The following is a 26,807-nucleotide window of genomic DNA, read 5'->3' as shown; positions in this document are numbered from 1 at the left end:
CTGTTTACAAATGACCTTTACTATTTATGAACGACCTTTACTGTTCATGATTATGACTCGTACTATTTACTTTACGACTTTTTTACATGACTTTTACTATTCATGAACGACCTTTACTGTTCATGATTATGACTCGTACTATTTACTTTACGACTTTTTTACATGACTATACCCTTTACATTATTTGTTTCCAGTAGCTGTCTTCTTCTTTTGTCTTCTTGCTGATATCTCTATTCTAGTTGGACTTCTGGTACATGGTTATCTTCTCCATTGAATTCGAGCATATGTGATCTGGATATTTGTGTCCTACTAGTTTGCAGTATCTTGTCAATAAGTCATTAGAAATAAATTCTTTTTTCAATGCTCTGGTAGTTGGTTGCATTTCTGGCTTTAATAATGATAAAATCCATTTCTGGACTTCATCTATATCTCCTTGTCGTAGTTCTTTTGAGTTGGCATATATCATTAACTGGTCTCTGGAATAATAGCTCCAGATAGCATTTCCTTGTAGATAATTGTTAGCTAATTCTTGAATAATAGTTGCTATACCAATTATTCTTTTGTTGGCATAGAAACTTGGTATCTCCATTTTCTGTATCTCCGATTGTTGCTCTATTTCTTCTGGTATTATCATATCCCGTGTTAGTCCTATCTTTATCACTTGTATAATGGGTTTTATTTCATCATATAGTATTTCAGCTGGTGCTGTATAGAATTTGATGAAGAATAGGTTGCCTTTTGTAATTCTTTTGAAGGTGACAAATGCTTTGTATAGCTCTGGTATTCCAATTATTTCTTCTCCGTCATGGGTATATACAATGCTGAGTAGTCTATAGTTGTAACATGTCTTTACTAGGTTAGCTTTTGTTTTTGGTTGTGCTATTAGCCTATTATATCCCTGTAGTTTTTGGGTTACATAATCCTGTGTTGGATCTGTAGTAGTAGTTGATCTGGGGTTTAGGTTCAGAAATGTTTGAATTTTGTATATATTCTCAATATATGTTTGAGTAATATGGTTGTATATCTTTTTGTTGTGGTGTAAGCTATTAGCATAGGTTGTAGTTTGTGGGGTTATAACTATTGCTTCTTTTGGCTTTTTTGATGTAAATGGCTTATCAAATACGTTGTTTAGATTTACATTGGTATGTAGCTTCTTATGCACCTGTTTGCTTGTGCCTGCAGCTACAGGAAAACAAACTTTGTCATGGGTTTTATGGAGTTTCCCAACGTCTCCTTCTATCTCTGGAAGTTTAGAGTCTTCCGATCGACTTAGCTCCGCATTTTTATAGTCATGCTGCTGACTTTCTAGCTGTTGTAATCTATTGCCCATACTATCCATCTGTAATGATAGGGTAGTAAGGATTGCAAATATATCTTTCGATTCTTGGTTCTCATCAGTTTGAGTACTTTTGTCTTGATAAGTAGTCTGCAATAACATTCTTGTCAGTTCATATTACTTCAATTGTAAATGTAAAATTTTGTATATTCAATACAAGTCTTCTTATTTCCTTTGTAGTTACTGAATCTTTTACTTTCCGTGTTATCCACCATTTTACTTGCGCATTATCTGTTCTTACAATAACTTGTTATAAACAATATATGGTTCAAATGCTAACAAACATTTATATAATCCAAATAGTTCTTTCCTATTTATCTCCCATTTAATTTGTGGTTCCGTGTATGATCCTGAATAATATCTACAATGGTGTTCAATTTTTTCATTATCATATTTATATTTTAGAACTCCTCCATAGCTATGATTACTAGAATCAGTTTCTACAATATATGTGAATTGTTTCTTTTCATCTGGGAAATATAGTTTTGGTAATTTTTACACATATTTTTTATCTTCTGTATATGTATTTTATCCTTTTCGTCAAAATGATATTCTATATCCTTTTTTAATTTTTTCTGTAATGGTTTTAAGTTTTCTGCTAATTTAGGAATATATTCTCTTACTTAGTTAACCAATCCTAAAAATGATTGTAATTTCTTTTTTGTATCAAGTGTTTCATTTAAGTTAATTATTTTTTGTACTATATGGGTTTGCATTTTTATTCCTTTTTTATCTATTTGTATACCTAAAAATTCTATTTTATTTTTCATTACTTCTGCTTTCTTTTTACTTAAACTTATTCCTGATATTTCTATAATGTGTATGAATTTTTCTAGTAGTTTTATATGTTCGTTCTCTGTTCTAGAATATAACAGTATATCATATATATATATTATATAATTTTCTAATTGGTTAAAGTAATTATCCATAAAATGTTGATACCTACCCGGTACATTTTTATATCCAAACGGTAATACATTCCATTCATAAAATCCTTGTGGTACTGTGAATGCTGTTAACTTTTTAGATTCATCTTCTAGTTTTAAATGGTAAAATCCTGATTTACAGTCAAATTTACTGAATTAGTTATATCCTTGTATTTGTCTGATTTTTAGTATTTTATTTGGTATCAGATAATTATATGTTTTTGTTTTTGCATTTAAATTTCTATAATCTATAACCATACGACTTTTCCCTCGTTTTTGTTCACTATGCTTATTTACTATAAATGCCGGGCTAGTATGTTTACTATTACTTTCTTGTATGTACTTATTGTCTAATAATTCCTTTATATGCATTTTAAATTCTGTTAAATCATTAAAATTGTATTTTAAAGGTTTTTGTGTTATTATGCTATTTTCATCTACTAGTTCAATCTTTATTTTTGTTTTATGTTTTTCCCATCCTTGGAGTGGATTATCATTATATAGTAATTCTAACTTATCTTGTAGTAGTTTTATTTTATTTATTGAGAAAATGATTATTTCTATATTATGGTTACTTTGTATTACATTTTCTAATTTTTGGGTAATTTTTTCATTTCCCTTAATCCAGGGTGTTGTTTTTCTTACTTTATTAGTTACTCTTTTTGCTCCTAATTTTTGCTTATACAGGGTAGTAAACCACCAATGTGTTTTTGTTATAATATGTGGGTATAATTTATCTAAAAATGACATTCCTAATAATATATCTTTATTTGTGAATTCATAACTATATATTTCTTCTATGGTTAATATTTTATCCCATATTTATATTTTTATATTTCTTGCTTTATATGTTATCATACTTCCCTCATTATTGAATCCTGTTACTACTATGAGGGTTTTTTAGCTTTTCCCATTTACTTTCTGGTAAACAATTATGTCTACACATGTTAGCTTCTGCTCCTGTATCCATCATAGGTGTATAATATCTATTATAATATCCTTCTACTATTATCTTGGCAAGTATGTATATCTTTGGCATTATATCAAAGTTCTTTTTATTATTATTTTCTTATTTTCATAACTTATTGTTAATTGTCTATCTTCTAATTTATATGGTTTGACTTTTTCTAACCATTTTATTCCCAGTGTAATGTTTTTATCGCCTTGATATATTTTAAAATTTATTAATATTGGTATTCCTCCAATAATTAATTCTTTTTCAGTTGTTTCTTCGTTTTTTCTTAACGCTTTTGGTAGTTCTGAATTTTGCTGTTCTATTGTTACTATCTCTTGTTCTGGTATTAATTCTCTTATAACATAATTCTCTTCCTGCCCTGTATTTATTAATATTAAATATTTTCTTTGGTCCATTATTCATGTTATATAATAATGGTGTGGGTTTATTTCTTCTATTTTTTGTTCTATTAATTTTTGTGGAGTTATATAATCTACTCTTCTTGATGTACTTCTTGATGTACTTGTTCTTGATGATGTTTCTGGTATTTCATTACCTGTTCGTTTTGACGTGCTTAATCTTTCTTTTACTATTTCTAAATCTTCTTCTATATCCATTTCCTTATAACTATAATCATTGTTGTCTATAACTGATACTATTCTTTCGAATGGATTTTCTATTTTTACTTTATTTATTTTATTTTTAGCTGTTATCTTATGTTTTGTTGTTAAAACATATAGATTTTTACATCTTGCTGTAAATATTTTACTTCCTGGTGCTAGTTCTATTCCAGACATTTTCCAGTATAGTACTAACGATTTATCTATATTTTTATCATCTATTGCTACTGAATAATTGGTACTTATTATGAATTTAAATTTTTGGTATATTAAGTTACCTCTTACTGCACTTATTATACTCTTTTCTATAGGTTGTACAATTCTATCGTCTGCCAAGTATATTTCTATAGGGGTATCTATTCCTTCTCTAAAACATGCTTTTATTAGTATCTCTGTCCCTCCTAGATGTACGTATTTTATTGAATTTTTTGCTTTTATATCTTGTATTTCTTTATTTAGTAGTTTCTTATTCAAAATTGGTATTCTTGCTTTACCTTTAGTGTATTTACAGTCTATTATATGTTCTCTTTGGCTTACTACATAGTATTCTTCTTTTTGTCTTTTAAACCAATTCTTTACCTCTAATATTTTATCTATGCTTAGATCCAGTTCTTTTCCTTTTATTTGTTCAAATATATTAGCGTCAAATATTATTTTTTGTTCTGAAGATTGTTCATCTTGGTATTCTTCTTGTTGTATAATTTGTATATCTTTTCAGTCATAATTTTCTTCATCTGATTCCTCTATATCCTTATTTATTTCCTTTTCATTTTCAGAAAACTCGTTTTCTGATATCTCATATATGCTGTCTTCACTGCTTAATTCATAATCTACATATTCTATTTGTGTATATTTATCATTATCTATTAGTATTTCGGTAATTTGTTTCTTCTTTGGGTTTTTTGGTAATCTACAATCTTTGGCTAAGTGTCCTAGCTTTCCACAATTATAGCAAGTACATTCTGTTAGTTTTTTCTTTTTCCTATATGGTTTTTTATGTTTATATTTTTTTACATAATATCTTCCTCTTGGTTTCCTATATTTATATTTTGAATATTTTGATTTAAATTTCTTTCTCTTTCCTTCTTTTTTGTAATATTTATCTGTGCAGCCAAATTGGGGTGCTATTCTACTTTTGCAACATGCCAAATTTTTTACTAATATTTTATCCATTTTCATGTTTTCTTTATATTTTCACATAATTCTATGAACCAGTTTTGTAGAAATTTTATCCTTGCTCCTAATGTATCTGCTAGTCCTGCTTCGTTCCAATTTTTTATTATTTTTGAGCTAAATGGTTCTGGTAATTTTGTAAAATATAATTTTCTTATCTCTTTACTTTCATCCGGACTATATGTTCCTTTATAATAATAGTCTCTAAATGCACAAGTATATTCATCTATATAACATATATTACATATTGCTAATTTTGTCATTAAATTCCTATTTGTAATTTTTTCTTTATTTTGTTCCTCTACTTTTGTTGTCATACTACTAAATTCATTTCTTATTGCTATTTCATATTTATTTAATATATCTGTAACTGTTGTTGTAGTTGTACCGTCAAGTTTTTTATTACTTCTTAATGTGTCTAAGCTTTCACTTGATAAATTTTGTAACCATAATTTTACAGTTCCTATTAATGTTCTTTCTATATATCCCGGTGTTCCGCTATTGCTATTTTATTATCTATTAGTTGTTCTGAGATATATCCTATCCATAATTGTATTGTTTTATTTATATCTGCTACACAATCTAGATCTAAAAAATTATATTGTTCAGTTATCTGTCTTGGTGCCTATTTCTTATTTAACATCTTTTTTTTTTACGTTGGAAGAGTTGACCAATGTTTGACTTTTAGGTTAACAAACTCAGAATTAGGTTTTCATTGTTCTGATATGTTCGTATGATGATTCTGGACTTGTATGTATGTTAGAATTTGGTTTTGGGGCTTCCTAGAATAATTCGACACTAATCGTTGAATGTTGGCAATTTGAAGAACTTAAGAGTTCATAAGTTTGACCAAGACTTAACTTTGATGTTACTAGACTCCAATTGGTGTTCTGAAACTTTGGATAGGTCTATACAGTTGAATTTAACTTGTTTGCAATGTTTAAAAGTAATTCAAAGTGTTAGAGTGTGATTCAGACACTCTTTTGAAAGAATGAAGATTTAACAACTCAAAAAAATAATATATATTCAGTTTGAGCCTCGATTCTTTGTTGTGGTGTTTATGTGGGTGTTTTGAGGCCTTAGATGAATTTGGATGATGTATTTATACTTATTGGTATGACTGGATGGGGTCCAGAGAGGCTCGGTGTGTTCTAGATCATTGGTTGAGAAACTAGTTAAGTTAAGGATTTAAAGATTGACCATGGTGAATACCGGGTCAAGATGACATCTTTTTAGTGTTTTGAGTGAGCGAGCAGGTTCGTAGCGTGCTTTACGGTTAAAATGAGTATATGGTTTGTGTCCGTCAGGTTCAAAATGAGTTTTGGGTGCTAATACGAAGCTTTTCTTATTGTTGATTTTTTCTTGGTGTAAGTAATTAGAAAAATGCCATTTATATCCCTGTAATTTTCAGATTTCTTTTAAAACATCAAAATATCATATCTCCCTCATTTTAAGCCCAAATTGGGTAATTCAAGAGGCTATCTTGAGTGTAATCTCACAAAAATAATGTTGAGATTATCAAACATGAGTTTTGCGATTATCTAAGACCTGATTCGAGCTGGGAAAGCTGTTGTATGTTTTTTCTTGTTTCAAAATTTGGTTACTTTTTCTCACAAGGTTTTGGAGCTTGGTTTGGTCAATTTAGGAGGGAATTTTTACTATTTGAACTGGGGTAAGTATTTTTAACTCAGATTTAATAATATTCATGATTCCAACCTCGATTTAGTGTTTGATTAATAATTTGAATTGGAGAAATTGGTGATTTTAGTAAAAACTTTCTAAAACATAAGTTGATGGTTTGAAGGCCGATTTGATCTCATGACCCAAATCCCAACATGTCATGATGGTGCATCAAATTGCTATGCAAGCCTACAATCACAAAATAACTACGCATTTTCAATTAAAAACATGATATGATAAGTTCCATAGTAAAAATCTCATAAAACAACTACTGAAACTCCATGAGAACAAATCCCAAAATCCTGGTGTTACCGAGTACATGAGTTACTAGGTGTCAACACAGTCTAAATATATAATACAACTACCTGAAAAACAGAACAATTCTGAATAAACTCAAAGGAAGGAGAGTCGATGTCTGCGACCGTCATAGCAGCTACCTTAAAAGTCTCCGAGAAGATACTGCACCAAATCTAGCAACCATCGTGTTTGAATGTACCTAGATCTGCACAGATTGCAGAGTGTAGTATAAGTACAACCGACTCAATGTACTCAATAATTAATAATACTAACCTTGGACTGAAAGTAGTGACAAGATCAAAAAGTTACTGTCCAAATCCAGATAATGCTTGTAGAGATATAATAGGGAAATGAAAGTAATAACTTAGAGAAATTCCATATTCAGTTTGTACACATTACAGTAATGTTGACATACTTTCGAGTTCAACAATTTAAGCTCAACACTGATAAAATATTCCAAGTATAACTAGCATGAGGAATGTTACATGTTTATGACTACATGTCAAATATGCATGTAAAATGTAATGCATCACAATGATACTCCCAAGTACTCATTGTTCACAGTACTCAATCTGGCTGTCTTAACCCCCACTCATCACACACAATCACTCAGCACTGTACGGTGCTTGTGCTCACTATTGGTATGTCAGACTCTAGCGGTGCGGATCCTGCCCAAGTGCTAATATACAACCAATATGATCTGTTATGGCGTGCAACCTGATCCCATAATAAGTCAATAAAGCTTGCTTCGGCGTGCAACCCGATCCCATAAATGACCAATAAGGCATGTTACGGTGTGCAACCCGATCCCGTAAATGACCAATAATGTCTGTTGTGGTGTACAATCCGATCTCATAAATGACCAATAATGCCTATTGCAGTGTGCGATCCGATCTCATAAATGTCACTCACAATGCGCCTCTCAGGTCCCAACTTAGTCATCAAACTCTCCAGTCTCACGGGCTCACAAATCTCATACCACTCAGCCCAAAAAAGTGATAACATGATGTGATAATAAATGATGACAGAGACTGAGATATGATATGCAAATGACTGAATACGTAATTACAATTTAAGCAGCTAATTCAACAACAAAAATGAACTAAGTAGGTCTGTCATGACCCAATTTCCCTACCCGTTGTGATGACGCCTAACACCTGGCTAGGAAAGCCGCAACATGATAACGAAGGCAATAAAATAACGATATTTGTATAAATAGCATAAGTTTGAGGTCTCAATATAATACAAGTGCTAATACAAAGTAAATTCCCAAAAACTGGCAAGTATGGAGTCATGAGCTTCTACAATGGAATATAAGTCTGAAACAGAACAATAAATACACTGTCTAAATTGTAACAACAGTATGAAAAAAAAAGTCAAGTCAACCTACACTCAAGGATGCAACTCCACCTCTCCTCTAGCAGATAGTCTAAAAAGCAAGCCTACTGTTGATAATTCGTCCCCACACCTGGATCTGCACAATTAAGTGATGAGTGTAGTATGAATATAACCAACCCAATGTACTCAACAAATATCATAAATAAACACGACGAGGTAAGAGAAACACCAAATTGTCAAATGATGCTAGATATCACTTGTGTAGTTTCATCTTTTAAATCGGTACCGAACAATAATTTAATAAATCATAAAGTTCAGTAAGAAAAAAATCCGTGTGTTTATGTGTACTTTTTCTCAAATACCCTTCTCAGTCAATATCTTGGCATATAGAGATGATGTGTAGGTAAATTAGAAAAATGATCAAGGAAATTGCAAGTAAATATCAAAAGCAAAATACAAACAAATTACTGGACAGATTTACTCAACCTTACCATATCCATACCAAACCACTAATCAGTTTTTCAATAACCATGTGTACACTATCAAGACAGAAACATGTGAGGGTGACCCTAGGGAGATAGATACGTAATCCACCCACTGCAAGAACACCTCACGTTCTAATAATAGAACACACACAGACAACTCACGTGTTGTACGGATAACACACGTGCTGATAATATCAATATCTGGATCTGCACGGACCACTCATGTGCCAACAAACACAATTCGCCCGGCATGGTCACATGCACAACAACACAATTCTCCCGGTGTGGTCACAGGCACTAGTTCGATTATATCATATAGGAGCAAATAAACAAGTATACATATATGAAACGAGTGAATAATAAATCTCATGCTCCTGGACTGGTATATACGATATGCTAAAGTATAGGCATATGAAAGTGTACTATCATATCTAAAACCGGCAATTTCATCAAAGAATAACATTTATCAGTTCATTCAGGAATTAAGCCCCTATGTAGCCTCAAATATGGATTAAATAGTTAACAACAATGTCACAAATATTCGAGCCATCATAACTTAAGTTTTAACAGTCAAATTATATGCTTATAAGAGCATGAACACAACCTAAACATGAATAAATAGCCCCGGTGTCTGCACATAGGTTTAACCCCACGCATGTGCGCACCCAATAACATGTAGCTATCATAATAATTCTGGCAACTAGTGCCTCAACCGAGTTTAGACAAGATACTTACCTTAAGAAAATCAAATCACTCCGCTAGCAAGCCCTTCCCAAGCATATCAATCTCTGGAAGGATCGAATCTAGCCAAAAATAATGTAATACTATTAATAAAAGCTATAGGAATTGGTTCCAAATTATAAAGCTAAGATATTTAACCAAAGTCAAAAAGTCAACAACAAAAGTCAACCTCGGGCCCACGTCTTGGATTCCGACAAAACATAAATTATCCAAACACCCATTCAATAACGACTCCAACCATACTAAAAGCATCCAATTCTTACCTCAAATCGCCTTTCAAATCCTCAAAACATAGTTTATGAAGTTTCTACAATTTTCCCAAAATTTTTCAACCCAAAACACTAATTAAATGGTAAAAACAATGTTAGATTCTTGTATATTAACCAAATCTGAGTTAGAATCACTTACCCCAATAAACTCCTTGAAATTCCCTCAAAGAATCACCAATAACTGAGGTCTCTAGTTCAAAATATGAGAAACAGGCCCAAACACTCGATTTTGAAATTTAATCTCTCCTACATAGAGGTTCCTCGTCAAAATCATGGAAAGTCCCTCGTGACCGCGAAGAACAAAAGAATGTTGCCTCATAAATGACCTTCGTGAACGCATAACTCCAGCTACAAATGCGATGCACATAGAATTGAAGCTACGCGATTGCGGACTCCCTCTCGCGATCGCGTAAAACAAATGCGTGGGCTTCCAAGCCTCCCCCTTCCTTCTTCGCGAACGCGGTACCACTCACCCGTTCGCATAGTACCACTAACCAATGCTTCGCAATCACAGACCAACTCTTGCGAACGTGTAGACCATTTTCACCAGTCTCCCAAACAAGCCTTCATGATCGCGAACCTTCTCATGTGATCAGGATTAAGGAAATCAAATACATTTACATCAAAAACACGAATCGCACCCCAATTCAAGCCTAATGAAACTAATGGATTTCCAACTTCTACAATCATTGTCGAAACATGCCAAAACAACTCCGATTGAGCTCAAATCTTGCACACAAATCATAAATGACCCAATGACATATTCCAACTTCTGGAACTAAAATCTGAGCCCGGTAATGACAAAAGTCAGCTCTCGATCAAACATCTCAACTCTCCAAACTTCAAAATTTCCATCTTTTTCCAATTCAAATGAAAATCATCTACGGATGTCCAAATCAATATCCAGACACACTCATAAGTCCAAAATCACTATATGGAGCTATCAAAACCATCAAAACTCTATTCCGGAGTCAATTACACATAATTCAACATTCGGTCAACTCTTTAAAAATTGGCTTCAAACCTTGAAACTAAGTGTCCCAATTCATTCTGAAACATCACCAGAACAAAACACACCACCCCGGCAATAAAAACAAACAAATATAGAATAAGCAATAAATGAGGGAAAAGGGCTGGAATACTCAAAACGACTGGCCGTGGCATTATATTTTCCCCCTCTGAAACAAATGTTCGTCTTTGAATGGGTCTAGAATCATACATGGGGTCTCAAATAGGTGTGGATATCTTCTCTGCGTCTCCCGCTCGATCTCCCAAGTAGCCTCCTCGACTGGCTAACCCGTTCACTGTACTTTCACTAAAGCTATATTATTTGACCTCAACTTTCGAACCTACCGATCTAAAATGGCCACCAGCTCTACATCATAAGTTAAATCCCCATCTAATCGTACCGTGCTGAAGTCCAAAACATGAGATAGATCATTGAAATACTTCGGAAGCATGGAAACATGAAACACTGATGAACACTCGATAGACTAGGTGGAAATACAAGCTTGTAAGCCACCTCTCCAATCCTCTCAAGCACCTCAAAAGGGCCAATATACCCAGGGCTCAACTTTCCCTTCTTCCCGTACCTCATAAAACCCTTCATGGGTGAAGCTCTAAGCTACCTTCTCTCCCACTATGAAAGCAACATCACAAACTTTCCGATCGACGTAACTCTTCTGTCTGGACTGTGCTGTGTGAAGTAGATCCTGAATCAACTTAACTTTTTCCAAAGTGTCCAAAACCAAGTCAGTACCCATTAGCCTAGCCTCACCCGGCTCAAACCAACCAACCGGAGACCGACACCGCCTCCCACACAAGGCCTCATACGGAGCCATCTAAATACTCGATTTGTAGTTATTGTTGTAGACAAACTCTACAAGTGGTAGAAATCGATCCCAAGAACCCTAAAAATCCATGACACTAGCATGTAACATGTCCTCAAATATATGAATAATGCACTCAGATTGTCCTTTCGTCCGAGGGTGGAATACTGTACTCAACTCAACCCGTGTGCCTAACTCTCGCTACATTGCTCTCCAAAACTGCGATGTGAACTGTGTGCCCCGATCTAAAATAGTGGACACCGGCACACCATGAAGGCGAACAATCTTGAAGATATAGATCTTAACCAACCGCTCTGAATAATAGGTAGTCCCAATTAGAATGGTTATGCCTCCAAAATTGGGGAGTTCAACTTTGGGGCAATTTTGCCCTCCACACCTAACCTCAAAGAAGCCCGAAGCAGAGCGTAAGGTGAGACCCTTGAGGGAGCACATCGAAGGCTCACCATGGTCGACCTCGGAGCAGTACAATTGATGATCGTCATGGAAAGGCGGGAAAATTCCCAAGTACATGTGGTTAGAACTGGCCAGGTTTGCAAGAATAGTACAAATCCATACTAAGCCGTTACACAGCTGTACTAGTAGCATATATTCATATTTTATAAGACATGTACCGTGTTGGGATTCACCCCTCATATATAAAGGGGACCCTTGTCATCATATAAGGGATTCGGATTTTACAAAACACATTTAATACAATACAACATTTTCTGCTCTTTGCTAACACTATTGTTCTTCACATTTATTGCTTATTCTTTCATTGTTCATCTATTGCTCATTCATTGTTCATTTATTGTTCTTCATTTATTGTTCATTATTAGCCATAAAATACTATCTTTAAGGCCCTCATTATCATTTATTCTTGTTTAATCGTTCATAGCTATTAATCTTGTCTAGACCTCAAGGCCCTGCTCCAGCTAGCTCGAGGCCCAGCCTCGTGACCCTATTGGCTTGCATTTCTAATTCTCTTTACTCATACTTAGAATCTATTGCCTAACAACTAGTGTTAAGATAAATCACATATTTTTAGAACCACAAAATCAAATATAATTATAGTTACCATTTTCAAGGTAAACAGAATGATATGTGTGGACTTAGTCAGCCTAAAAACAATCACCCAAATAGCATCAAATTTCATCAAAGTCCGCGGAAGCACAACTACAAAGTCCATGGTGATACGCTCCCATTTCCACTCAGGAATCTCAAGCCCCTGAAACAGACCGCCCGGTCACTAATACTCGTACTTCACATGCTAATAATTCAAGCACCAAGCTATAAACTCCACTTTATCATTCTTCATCCTCCACCACTAATAGTGCTGCCTCAAGTCCTGATACATCTTTGCGGCGCCCGGATGAATGGAATAACACGAACTTTGGGCCTCCTCAAGAATCAACTGATGTAGCCCGTCCACATTGGGCACATAAATACGGACATGCATCCGTACCACCCCATCATTACAAATATAAACCTCATAGGCATCGCCGTGCTGAACCATGTCCTTAAGTTCAAAATTCCCGGTTACTCATGGGTAAAGCTGGGTTCGATAGGCTTACTGGGCTGGTAATTATCAAAATATAACTTCAATATTGATGTCTCGGGCATTGTATCAGCCATAGGGAAAATCCAAGATGCCAGGTGGCCAAAACCTGTATTATCGGACCCTTCACAGAGGAATCCCAACTTGATGTGTAAGTGTCACGGCACTCACGATCATAGGACCGAGGATTGCAGACAGCTTAGGGAGGAGGTATCCTGTTTGTTCAACAAAGGGCATCTTCTTGAGTTTCTCAGTAACCAGCTAAGAACCATTTCCGAGAAAGAGATGCAAATAGGAAAAATGTACCAGAAGAACCATATCACGTCATCTACATGATCGTTGGAGGGGCCGACGCTCCACAGGAACCCGTTTTCAAGTGGACAAAGATATCCATAACTAGGGAAAAGGAGAACTCAGAGTTACACACCAAAGGATGCTCTTACGTTCAGCGAAGAGGGTCCAATTTCTTGTTATTAAGGCATTTCAGAAGATCAACTCGAAGCCTCGAGGCTGCAAAGCTGGGGTCGAGTTTCCTTCCTCGAGGCTCGTCGACGCCTGACTTAGAGGAAATATTGATCGTGGCTAGGGTAAAAATGGGGAGTTCCCAAGACACACGACTAAGTCTGACAATGCCTAGCCGGCCTACTCCTAACCCGAATTAGGTTGTCATGTCTAGCTGTCCCATCTCCATATCTTTACAATTAATATATTTTGTACCCTGTAGGGATTCCCCTTCTATATAAAGGAGTTCCTTGCAATTTTCTAACCAACTGTTGCTCCAATTATTCCACACAAAATATATAAGAACTCTTTTTTTTCTCTAACGCACTCTGTCGATATTGTTGCTCTTATTCACTATCTTCATACTTGTTCTTCGTTTATTGCTTATCATTGGCCATAAAGAGCCTCCCTTATTTATCTCATAACTATTAGCCCTACCCCGACTGCCCACAATAGCTCAAGACCGAGCTCTAGAATCGACCTCGAGGCCTCCAATCGACAAGCTCAAGGCCCCGAATAGCAAGCCTATTGGTTTGGTTATAGCTTTCCCCTGAACTCTATTTTGTCGCTAAGCTCATATATCTAGCATCAACTGCTTAACAACTAGCATAAAAATAGATCATGTATTTTTAGCATCCCATCAACAAATTTAATTGCTATTACCATTTTCACGGTAAACAGTTTAGCGCCCACCGTGGGACTAAAAATAATAGTGATTATTTTCCTGCTGGTTTCATTGCATAACGCAGGTTATCTTTCACGCTTTTTCTTGTCCAAGATCTTCGATTTTAGGTCAAAATGTCTGGCTCAGTAAATAGATTTGACAATGACAACCTTGAAAACCACGGAGAAAATGGTGTGGCCGTTCCGATTGTTGGTGCTCCACCACAAAACTTGGAGAACGCACCAGGACCGATTCCAGCAGTTGCGGGTTCGCACGACGCACATCAGGTCGATGAAAGCTCACACACCAACAGAAGCATACACTAAGAAGACCTACAAGGAGCTCAGAAAACCCCAACCAGGGAAGAATGGGAGGTTAGCCTCCATGTTGTTTTTGAAATGTTACAGGCACAACAACTGGTTATCGCTCAGCTGCAAAGCCACTAGAAAACTCCTAGCACAGTAGCACCAGGAACAACTCCCCCGGCCGAATAGGTATCGGAAAGATCGAGCAATAATGGGTCGATAGCCGATCGTGCCATCGTAAAAATGCTAGAGGATCTCACCAGAAGGATCGAATCGGCGAGAAAATGATAGCAGCCAACGATAAAAAGTTCTAGACCTACAACTCTAGGGTCTACCAAATCCCGGGCGCACCCCTTGTCCTAAAAGGCGTGGATTCGAAGAAGTTTGTGCAAAGGCTGTTCCCAGAGTAAGTGGCTCCGAAACCTATTCCAAAGAAGATTAGAATGTCAGAACTCCCAAAATACAATGGGACCTCAGACCCCAATGAGCACGTTACTACCTACACGTGCGCAGTGAAGGGCAACGACATAAAAGACGATGAGATCGAGTCTATCTTACTGAAGAAGTTCAGGGAAACACTCTCGAAGGGGGCCATGATGTGGTATCACAACCTAGCTCCCAATTCCATAGACTCATTTTCCATGCTGGCAGACTCCTTCATAAAGGCACATGCCGGTGCCATCAAAGTAGCAACGAGGAAATTTGACATGTTCAAGATCAAGTAGAGGGAGAACAAAATGCTGCGAGAGTTCGTCTCTCGCTTCCAAACAGAATGAATGGAACTACCACCGGTCTTTGACGACTAGGCAGTGCAGGGTTTCACTTAAGGCCTAAATGAGCGGAGCTTAGTGGCTTCAAGGCAGCTGAAAGAGAATTTGATCGAGTATCCCACCATGACCTGGTTGGACGTCCTTAACCGATACTAGTCAAAGATCAGGGTCGAAGATGATCAACTAGGAGCTCCCTCAGGCTCAGTATACCCGAGTAGGCTTCTGACAAAGGAGCTAATTCCAAATAAAGAAAGATATCAGACATACACCAAAGACAGGAGGAACGCCCCGAGGATCAACCCACCTTGAAACAATCGATTGATCAACCTAGAGCAGAATCCTCGGGGACTCATTAACAAAACTAGATTCAATGGAAACACGGGGCCTACAGGGGAACCACGCTTATCAGAATACAACTTCAACGTCGATGTGTCAGATATCGTGTTCTCCATCAGCAAAATCAGACACACCAGATGGCCCAGGCCGATCCTTCCCAAAGGAATCTCCACTTAGTATGTGAATTTCATAACACACATGGCCATAGGACCGAAGACTGCCACCAGCTCCGAGAGGAAGTAGCTAGGCTGTTCAATAAAGGTCACCTTTGAGAATTCTTAAGCGACCGAGCCACAATTCAGTTCTGAGAAAGATAGGCGGCCAATAAGAACGAAACAAACGAGCCATAACATGTTATCCACATGATCTTGCGAGGCGTCGATGCTCCCCAGGAACCCGTAATAAGAAGGACAAAAATATCCATCACCAAAGAAATGCGAACCCACGTATCCGAAGATGCCCTCACATTCAGCGATGAGGACTCTGAGACCTTGTCTTAACCTCATAATGACGCATTGGTAATCTCTTTCCTCGTGAATAAATTTCAAATAAAATGTGTACTCGTGGATCCAGGTAGCTCGGCCAACATTATCAGGTCGAGGATAATAGAGCAACTCAGACTGCTAGTCAAAATCGTGCCCATCACTCGAGTCCTCAATGGATTCAACATGGTAAGTGAAATAACGAAAGGAGAAATCACCCTCCCAGTCAGTGTGGCCGGCACGACCCAAAATGTCAAATTTCATGTCGTCGAAGGAGATATGAGGTACAACCCCTTGTTCGGACGACCGTGGATACACTGTATGAGAGCAGTACCGTCCACCCTCCACCAAATGATGAAATTCCCAACAAAGGATGGGATTAAAACCGTCCACGAGGAACAACATGCGGCAAGGGAAATGTTCGCGGTGCATGATGTGGCACCGACACCAATACCTCCACTCTTGAAAGAGCCAAAGGGTAATCAAAATACATCTTCGGTTAAGCTTGACTAAACATAATAGAGGACCGTACCGTGTCCTTATTACAAGTGACAGGGACATATCGAACCCCGGAATATCGCTGACACATCCCACACTAAGGTACGTCGGTCTTCCTTTTCGTTTTCTATTTTTCACACTAACCCTTATGCAGGCGCCCGATCAAAGCAGTAAAAGAAGTTAAAGCGCTAACCCAGCTCGAAGACCATAAGGTTTTAAAGCATCCATTGCACTCTTTTCCTTCGACCGAGTTTTTGTCCCGTAGAGGATTTTACTGGCAAGGTTTTTAACAAGGCAACGCCTATATGCTACCTAAGGAAGATCCAACAAGTGTTCAAGGATTCTTTTGCAATCAACCCCGAACACTGGAGGGCATCCCCTCGAAAAATCATCCACTCGGAAGAGCCGTGAAACATTAAATAGGTCCCCAATAGGAAAATGATGTACCAGACCAAACGGTCAAATAAACCATGTCCGCATAGCCGGGCCCTCGATGGCGGAGACTTATGTACTTGTACCAAGTAATCAAAGGATACATTTTGTCAAAGCATCTCATAATCCAAAGGAAACTCAACATTTTTTCCAAAATGATTCCTCCATAAAAAACATCCCGAATACTCGAAGACTAGCATCAACGATTCGCAATCCGCATGAGCTCAGGGTAGAAACTCCAAACTCATAAGCCCTCAATGAGGCAACATGAAATCATGAAACATCTCCAAGGCCAAAAGTGACGCGAACACTCGAGGACCGGTGCCAAAATCTCAAAAATCGTACGACCACAGGGTCGGAATCTCCGAAATTGTAATCCCTCAATGAGGCAATACCGAGCTCACGAGTAACAGCCCCCAAGCCAAAACAACCTCGATAACTCTGAGATTATCGCCAGCCTACACAAATCAAAACTTGAGGGTCAAATAAGCTCTAATCGAAACCCGACTCAGAGACTGAACCAAAAATAGTTAACTACATATGCCTCAGGGCAAAGCGTAAGAGCCATTGCGCTAGCCTAATGAGCCTCAGCGCCATGCACATAAAAGATCGCTTTGATCAAAGGCGTAAGAGCCATTGTCACCAGACCACGCAAACATAAAAGCTTAAAGGTAAAATGGGTTCGAGTCGGAATCCGACTCAGGGACCAAACCCAAAAAGTTGAGTAAAAGCATAAGAGCTCAAATGCCAACTTATACTAAAGGTCGCATCGACCGAGCGCGTAAGATCCCCCGGGCCAGCCTAATGAGCCCCACGGCCATATCACAAATCTAAGGATTCTTACCGACTTTGAGACCAGTTCATCTGGCCAAATTCAAGACAGAAAGGAGTACAAAAGAAGTAAAGTCACAAGGTTTTCTTTTATACACATGCGCGAAAAAACACATTCTCCATCTACAAACATGCTCTGAAAATGCTACATACAAAACAGAATAATCTACGCCCTACCCTTGGGAGCTACGACCTACCGGCCTCATCTTCACTCTCCTTAGTGTCAGACAGAAGTAACCGAGCATCACGCTCGTCCGCCCTCGCTCACACCAACTCTTCCGAGAGGACAAAACCCCTGGCGCGGATCTCCTCGGGAATCTTTCTTTGAGACTTGCAACGAGCATATTCTTCGATCCTATATTCACGATCGAGGACCCTTCTCAACTCAGCTTGAGCATCGGTAGAGTCTTTTAAATAAATCGCCATCTCCTAATCAGCCTTAGTTCGGCTCAGCCCTACTCCGGTCCGGGCATCAACTATCTCATCCCTAACATTCAAAAGCTCAGATTTGAGCTTCACGATCATATCCGCTTGAACTAAAGCATTATCACGAGCTAAGTAGAGTTGAGCCTCGAAGGCAGGAACTTTAGCCAAGGCATCCTTCTCCTATGAAGATTAAACCTTCGCCCGAGCTCTTAGCTCATCACAATTGTTCTTGACTCGGTCGACTTCATCCCAAAGACATTCCAAGGCTTCCATATTTTGCTACAACTAGGATAGATGAAGAGTTAATCTCAGAAGCTAAAAGGTAGAATGCATACTTTCCCGGTACGGAAACTTACCTGTTCCATCAAGTAGCTCTCGTAATTCGAGCTCCGGCACGCTTCATATTGCAAATATGCCAGCTCGACTTCCTTTTCCTCATAGAGGAGCCTAAGGGATCTATCCTCATACAGAGATTTTCGAAGCCTCGCTCCATGATGGAGAAGCTCAGACCTGAGCCTGTCAAAAGCCTGCAAAAGAAACTCGATAAGGAAAGGGAGACACGGTGTTCAGAAGGCCTATGTCAAAACTCACCATGAAGTGAAGCCGACAGACTTCCTCGTAGGCCGAGTGCACATCTATTAATCTAGTCCCCTCAGCCCTGTAAGAATCTACTCCAGTCAAGGCACGGTCTCTCGGAGAAACCACCTTTCTAGAACTAGGAACTTTGGGTGCGGCAGGCTCAGATGGTGTTTCTGTCTCGAAGCCCCGGCCTCGTTTCACGTTACTCTGAGTGCCATCGCCCTGTGAATGCATATCCCGCATATTTCTGTCATTCTTTAGCACAGAAGCTGGAAACCCCTCCCCCTCTCCAGTGGAGCATGCCTTGCCTCAAAAAACTCTCTGATACCAACGGCGGCAAGATTAATATGCAGAAAGGGAAAATGCCTCTCCAAATGAATGAAGGGGAGGGAAAAGGTAGTACAAACAGACACCATGATGTTTTGCTTCCCATCTGCCCTAAGACGAAGCTCGCCACCTGCGCTTCTCGCGAGTCGAGTGGGTTGTCAACTCCCGAACCTAACTAGGCAGATCAGGAACGTTGCCTGACGCCCATGAAACTGCTATAGAAAATAAAGAAACACGGTTACGAGACTAGCCTTCACCATAAACAAATTTGAGAGGGTATGGTATGTACCACTTACGTGTACAGTTCAATTCCTCGGGGAATGTCATAAGTTCCGCAGGGATAATGTCAGCAGTCCGGACCCGGATGAACCGACTCATCCACACAAGATTTCCATCTTCCTTGTTGTCAACAACGAAGGACGTGGTTGACCGGCATCGCAAGGTTAGCAGACCTCGGTGCTGAAAGGGTCGGTACAGCCTAATGAGATGACTGAGTGTAAATTCGAGCCCTGCCTTCTCTGCAAAGAACCTCATCATCAACACTATTCGCTTAAATGACGGCTGTATCTGCACCAAGGTAACCCGATACTTTAAATAGAAGTCGAGCACAACCCTATCAAAGGGGACCAGTGTGAAAGGATACGTGTACACATTCAGGAATCGATCAGCAGGATCTGTGATGCCCACATCCGAGGAATGTACCTGTAGCGCCACCTTCTCCCCCCATCCGCAGTCTCTCCTCACTTACTAAAGGTGCTCCTCTCTTATCGAAGAAATAATCTTCAAGCTAAACTCTTGTTGATCCTGAGCACCAGGAGTGAAACTCTCCCCTCCCTGCCAGACAGACTTCGAGGTAGCGGTCATGGCTATGGTGAGACTAGAGAACTAAAGAAGAAACCTGCACAAATACTATAGCGCTGAGGTAATGAAGGGATCAATGCCTAAACATGGGGATAACTATCTAAAATAGTGGGATATCCCAAGAGGCGGAAGAGACCCTATATATATACGAAGGAAAGGCAACGGTCCGCCAACTTAAGAGGCCAACAACATCGTCGCCAATCCCGAGGCGGTACCCGACCTCGAGGATCTCCATCAAAAGAAGCCAATCTTTAAGAAGCCAATGGCACTATCTCTAGTCCCGAGGTGGTACCTGACCTCGAGGATCTCCATAAAAAGAAGCCAGGCTTTAAGAAGCCAAGGGCATCATCTCCAGTCCTAGGGTGGTACCCGACCTTGAGGATCTCCGTAAAAAAGAAGCCAGGCTTTAAAAAGCCAATGATATCGTCACCAATCACGAGGTGGTACCCGACCTTGAGGATCTCCATCAAAAGAAGCCAAGCTTTAAGAAGACAACGGTATCATCTCTAGTCCCGAGGTGATACCCGACCACGAGTATCTCCATCAAAAAGATGCCAGGCTTTAAGAAGCCAACAACATCATCTCCAGTCCGAAGATGGTACCCGACCTCGAGGATCTCCGTCAAAAAGAAGCCAATGGCATCATCTCCAGTCCCAAGGTTGTACCCGACCTCGAGGACCTCCATCAAAAGGAAGATTAGGCTCCAGGAAGCCTTTAGAACAATTGCAAGATTCGAGATAGTACCCGGTCTTGAAGGCTCCTCTCAAAAAGAAAAATAAGCACTTCGAGCATCACCCATAAGGGTTCGACCTCAGGATATCAGCTAAATATGGGAAACCCATCATCTGGTACCTATCAACAATGCCTTAAAGGTTATCTACATCAAGATAAAATCAAGTTTCTAGGTGCCTAAATCTAACCCTCACTCGGAGATTGCTATCGAAAATTTCAAGGCTCGAGGTATTATTTTAATATAACCCAGGGTAAGGGTCCCAACGGCCAGAAAGAATACTCGCACCCGGGTTAGATATTGACAATAGTCAGGAGAGGCATACATTCAATGTCTCCATAAACGTAAAGGAATATGGCAAGCATCAAAGACGAAAGTCAAGAAAATATCTTTATATTCATAAATGTTTTGTTACAATAGCCCGTGAGGGGCCCTTACATATGATTACAAAAGCCCACAAGTGGTCTCTACATAAAAACAAAGAAACAAAGGGGTACGCACCCATACAAAAAGCCTAAGAGCCTAGTCTACTCTTGAAGGTTCATCTCCGAGCGCCACCTCCTCGAACTTGCATCCTCGAAGGTGATACCTTCGACCATCGCCTCCTCTAGGTTCCCATCTTGATCCCACAGAAGAATACCCCCGAGGGAAAAGATGAAGAAGAGACAAGAGGGAAGATAAAAAAGAGGAAGGTAATGCAGAAGAGGAAGAAAAAAGAGACATATCCCGCCGAAGCCAAAGGTTAAAGATTCGGCGGGCATCAACCCTACTTTTACGGCCACTCCGAGTCCATATTTCGGGACATCGTGTAGTGCAAAATCAGTGCCCGATTGTGCCATTTTATCCCTTGGGAAAAAACCCGAGGGATGAAGTGCCACTCCAGGCCATGGTAGGAGAGTGACCATCGATGTATAGTTCGAACACTCTCCTGAGCAGTGCTGTAGAGTCCAAACGACCTTCCAAGTCAGAAGAAGTCGCCCCCCCGTGTATCATCACCTCGAGCCAATAACAAAAACAGTAGTAGTTGTAACAACAACAACAAGACAATATAATCTCGTTCGACAAGGAGAAGCTCAAGTAGAAGGCCATCACGCAGCTGATAAAAATGCTGCCATATAGCCTTAAGACCGTGAAACCCGAACATGGTGGTTAACAATGGAAGAAGATAGTGAGAAGAAAGGGACGAATGAATGGAGAAAGGTACTTGGATAAAGAGACATTGCCGGAATACCCCTATTTATAGGGGGTGACACGACCATCAATGCCTTTGAAAGACGGATTGACAGGTGCAATCAATGCATTCTTGAAAACCGAATCGACGGCGGTACTGCCCCTTTGAAGAATGGGAATCAACAGTGCATTGAATGACGCTGAAAAGACAAGTCCATGGGATGTTCCGGTTATCGTAAAGGCTTATGTCACAGGTTGCGTCACCAGTATTGCATCATTACGGTATGCCTGAAGAGTTGGGCATCAAAATCCTTTCCCATCGCTTCGTTCTAGGAAACACGAAGACTATCTGCATATGGCAAAATCAGAGGGTCCAATTTCTCGTCATTAAGGCATTTCAGAAGATCATCTCAAAGCCTCGAGGCTGTAAAGCTGCAGTCGAGTCTCCTTCTTTGAGTCTCGTCGAAGCCCAGCTTAAAGGCAATATTGACCATGGATAGGGTAAAAACAGGGAGTTCCCAACACGGCTAAGTCTGACAAAGCCTAGTCGGCCTACTCCGAACCCGAATCAGGGTGTCATGTCTAGCTGTCGCATCTCTATATCTTTACAATTAATGTATTTTGTACCATGTTGGGATTCCCCTTATATATAAAGGGGATCCTTGTCATTTTTAACCAATTGTTGCTCCAATTATTCCACACAAAATATATAAGAACTCTCTCTCTTTTTTCTCTAACACATTCTATCGATATTGTTGCTCTTATTCACTATCTTCATACTTGTTCTTCGTTTATTACTTATCATTGGCCATAAATAGCCTCCCTTAATTATCTCATAACTGTTAGCCTTACCCCGATTGCCCACGATAGCTCGAGCCCAAGCCCTGGAATCGACCTCAAGTCCTCAAATCTACAAGCTCGAGGCTCCGAATAGCTAGCCTATTGGTTTGGTTATAGCTTTCCCTTCAACTTTATTTTGTTGCTAAGTCTCATATATCTAGCATCAATCGCTTAACAACTAGCATAAAAATAAATCACGTATTTTTAGAGTCCCATCAACAAATTTAATTGTTATTACCATTTTCACGGTAAATAAAATGTGTGCTCATAGATCTAGGTAGCTCGGCCAACATAATCAGGTCGAGGGTGGTGGAGTAGCTCGGACTGCTCGACCAGATCGTACTCGCCTCTCGAGCCGGTACAAACCTAAATACTAAATTTCATGTCATCGAAGGTGACATGAGATACGATGCCTTACTTGGAAGGCTATGGATACAAAGTATACGAGCAGTACCCTCGACCCTTCATCAAATGATGAAATTTCCAACCAAGGATGGAGTAAAAGCAGTATATAGGGAGTAGCACGCAGCAAGAGAGATGTTCGTGGTGCATGAAATGCCACCGGCATCGACGCCCTCTACATCAAAAGGGCCAAAAGGCAAGTAAAAACTCAGCTAGAAACCACAACCTACATTCTCGGTTACATCCAAACAAGTGAGTAAAGAACCGTGCCACGTCCCAAGAACAAGTGGTTGTGTTTACCATAAAAATGGTAATAACAATTAAATTTGTTGATGGGATTATAAAAATATGTGATCTATTTTTATGCTAGTTGTTTAAGCAGTTGATGGTAGATGTGTGAAGCTTGACGGCGAAATACGAAATAAAGTAGAGTTATAATCAAACCGAGAAGCTAGCAATTCGGGGCTTCGGACTGATGGATGAGGGGCCTCGATGTCGATGCCTGGCCTCGGACTCGAGCTATCGGGGATAATCGGGGAAGGCTAGTAGTTATGATATAATCAAGGGAGGCTCTACATGGCCAATAACAAGCAATAAATGAAGAACAAGTATGAGAATAATAAGCAATAATATCGGGAAAATATGTTAGAGAGAGAAGAGAGAGTTCATGTATATTTTGTGTATAATAATTGGAGAAACAGGGTTTACAAAGTGTCAAGGATTCCCCTTATATAGGAGGGGTATCCTAACATGGTACAAGAGTGTATTAATTATAAAGGTATGGAGATGGATGGCTAGACGTGATACTAGGCTCTGCCAGTGCTATCTGCTCGTCTTGGGAACTCCCCATCCTTGACATCGTTGTTGGGTTGAGCGTAAATGGACCTTGAGGGAGAGAACTCGACCACAACCCCAAAACTTCGAGATCTCGATATGACTTCCTAAAACACCTTAATGACGAGAAATTGGACCGTCCGATTTCACCGTATACAGATAGTATCTGCGTTTCTTGGAATGAAGTAATAGCAAATGATTTTGAGCCGTCGTTCTGAGGAACCCACGAATCAAGGGTCACCATCAAATGCGATAATCGAGGAGCCCATGAACTGCCATTGGCTCGTCCTTTTCGCTGCCCAAGCGGTTCCTATAAATACATCGACTGTTTGATAATCCTCATCTTCGTAGCATCTTCAAATTCACGAGTCCATACCCATCTTCTTTTACACATTTCCATCACTTTTTCTGAGAGGAAATTTCACCATTGCAATGGCCAGGACTTCTAGAATGGTTCCCCAATGTAATAAAGTTACATCTTCATCTCGATCGTCTAAGGAGAAAGCCAAAACGGTGCCCACCTTTGAATAGTGTACTCCCTCTAAGCTTGATATGTCAAAAGATTTTACTGTCGATAACACTTCATCCACACCGGGACGATGCAAACATGTGTCCTGATACATTAGTGTCGTGACCAACATTGAAACAGTGAAGACAGACTGCCGATGGGGTGAGGTAGTGAAGATGGAAATTCCCGGCCCTGATGAAAATATAACGGATTGCAAGACAGCTTCCTTCATGTTTATACCTACTCGTTCACCTTAGGCCCTGCTGAGTCCCCTAAATCTTCTGAATCCTATTCCCCGGAAATTGATCAGGTTGTACAACCTTTAATTTTACCGAGGTTTAATCAGTCTCCACCATCGATCCAAAAAATCTTTTTTCTCGATCACCGACGAGGGGAAGGACCGAGGATGGATGAGCAGGTTTGCCTGAGTAAGGACCTCAGACATCATTCCGGCTCGGAGGATGCCTTTCTCGGAGAGATGGAACACATAGCGTAAGCGATTCTCTCTTACCCATATTTTGTAATTTTCTCCCCTTTCCCTGGAGTGATGACCTCTTTGTCATTTCGCGCAGCCGCTGCTTGGTACCCCGAGGCGGTTTCGGACTTTCCGGGGTAGATCAGACGGTTGGACCTCGCATTCCCGTATCATGCTCGGTCTTGGACCAACCTGGCCAAGGAGCGATGGGTGGCCAAGAATCATGGTAGAGCTTCTTTGTTATCTATGTCTTAGATTTGCACTGTTGTGTTTCTTCCTGCACCCCTTATGCTGACAAATTATGGTTATAGTGCTTGTGCAGGCCTTGGTAAAAATATGGAGATGAGGCTGCCCTCTGGTGGTGGGATAGAGGATTCAGAGCCTGGCAAGGGCAAGAAGAGAAAAGGCAAGGAAGTTGCCGATCTTCCTACGACAAAGAAACGCAGGTCACTCGAGCATCAACTTGCTGCTAGGACTTCTGCTTCAACTTCAAGGGCAAACCCCGGAACCGAGGATGAGGATGATGATGAATGCCCATTAGCATGGAGGACAAAATCGAGCGCGAGAGCCTCGCAGGTGCCTCGATCGGAGGTAGCTGAGTCCGGGACGGTTGACTTAGGTCGATCTTGTAAACTGGAGACCCTTGAGAAAGATGCTAATATGGCCTCAGATCGCATGACCAGGTTTGGCATAGTTTCCATTGAGGGGATCGCTGCCATCGATCTTGAAGGGTCAGTGCTCAGAGATTTTCAGGAGCATGGGTTGCCTTTTGGAGAAATCGACGACATGAATGATTTCATCTCATGCTTTCAGGTCTCGTTAGGGGAACTGAGGGACGCTCGAAAAGCGAACATCTTCAAAGCAGGGATTCCTTTCCAAGGGGGAGGCTCCTTCTAATATCTTTGACGGTGTTAGTGATAGTGTCAGTCTTGACGTTCTCGGTGCCGTCAAAGCAGCGAAGAGATTGATACAGTAGGTGATAGCCATCCTTCATGTATTTCTTTTAGTGTTTGGCTTCATTCTTTATTTTTCTATATTTTCTGCTATGTCATAGTGCAAGGATATGTATGATCATGCCCTTTTTCGTCTCTGTGAAGAACTTTCTTACCATGAAAAGGAGTGTAAAAAACTTATCTCGATGTTGCGGATTCAGAGGCTCACTCTAGTCGGGGAGAAGGAATTAGGAGAGCTCTGAGCTGCTTTGGAGGGAGCGCTCCGAGAAAAGGCTAACCTTGCTGTGCAGGTATTTCCCCTGCTTGTACCCGACCTTTGCTCCCGTACTCCGACATAAATTGGCTTACCTTTATTTTGTAGGTCAAGCAGAATGGTTTGCAAATTAGCCAACTGACCACAGAGATCTTCGGGCTGAGGAATAAAAGTGAAGCAGCGACTGAGGAGTTGGCATCATCCCATGATCTTCTCGAGAATACTCACAAGGAGATTGCTACCTTGGCCGCGACCAAGTCTGAGGTTGAAAGAAATGCTGCCACTTATCTGGAGGACGCAGCCACGACGCATAAAATAGCTCATGACGTATCGATAGCAGCTGAGTAGAAACTAGCTCGAGCTATTAACCATGCTAAGGCGGAGGCGAGGAGAGAGACCCTGGAGGAGATCAGAGTCAGAGGC

At 39.7% G+C, this 26,807-nt stretch overlaps 1 protein-coding gene across 1 annotated transcript; it reads right to left on the bottom strand.

Moving 5' to 3' along the window:
- Nucleotides 1-235: 235 nt before the first annotated feature.
- On the bottom strand, nt 236-19,274 carry LOC107809276 (uncharacterized). The gene is made up of 4 exons (XM_075240151.1): nt 19,044-19,274; nt 18,809-18,979; nt 471-1,426; nt 236-323 (listed from the first exon to the last, which is right to left on the bottom strand). The coding sequence occupies exons 1-4, from the start codon at nt 19,272-19,274 to the stop codon at nt 236-238; spliced, it is 1,446 nt and encodes a 481-aa protein (XP_075096252.1).
- Nucleotides 19,275-26,807: the final 7,533 nt, after the last annotated feature.

The sequence above is a fragment of the Nicotiana tabacum genome, chromosome 20, assembly GCF_000715075.1.
Source record: "Nicotiana tabacum cultivar K326 chromosome 20, ASM71507v2, whole genome shotgun sequence".
In the NCBI taxonomy this organism is placed as follows: domain Eukaryota; kingdom Viridiplantae; phylum Streptophyta; class Magnoliopsida; order Solanales; family Solanaceae; genus Nicotiana; species Nicotiana tabacum.
The sequence above is the reverse complement of the archived record's forward strand: the minus strand, read 5'-3'. Positions and strand labels throughout refer to the sequence as shown.

Excerpts from the sequence above, each read along its gene's own strand:
- LOC107809276 (XM_075240151.1), bottom strand. The coding sequence starts at position 19,274 with ATGCGGGATATGCATTCACAGGGCGATGGCACTCAGAGTAACGTGAAA. Across the intron at positions 18,980-19,043 it reads TCTGTCGGCTTCACTTCATG|GCTTTTGACAGGCTCAGGTC; the intron begins GTGAGTTTTGAC and ends TTTCTTTTGCAG. Across the intron at positions 324-470 it reads AGCTATTATTCCAGAGACCA|ATACTGCAAACTAGTAGGAC; the intron begins GTTAATGATATA and ends CTTATTGACAAG.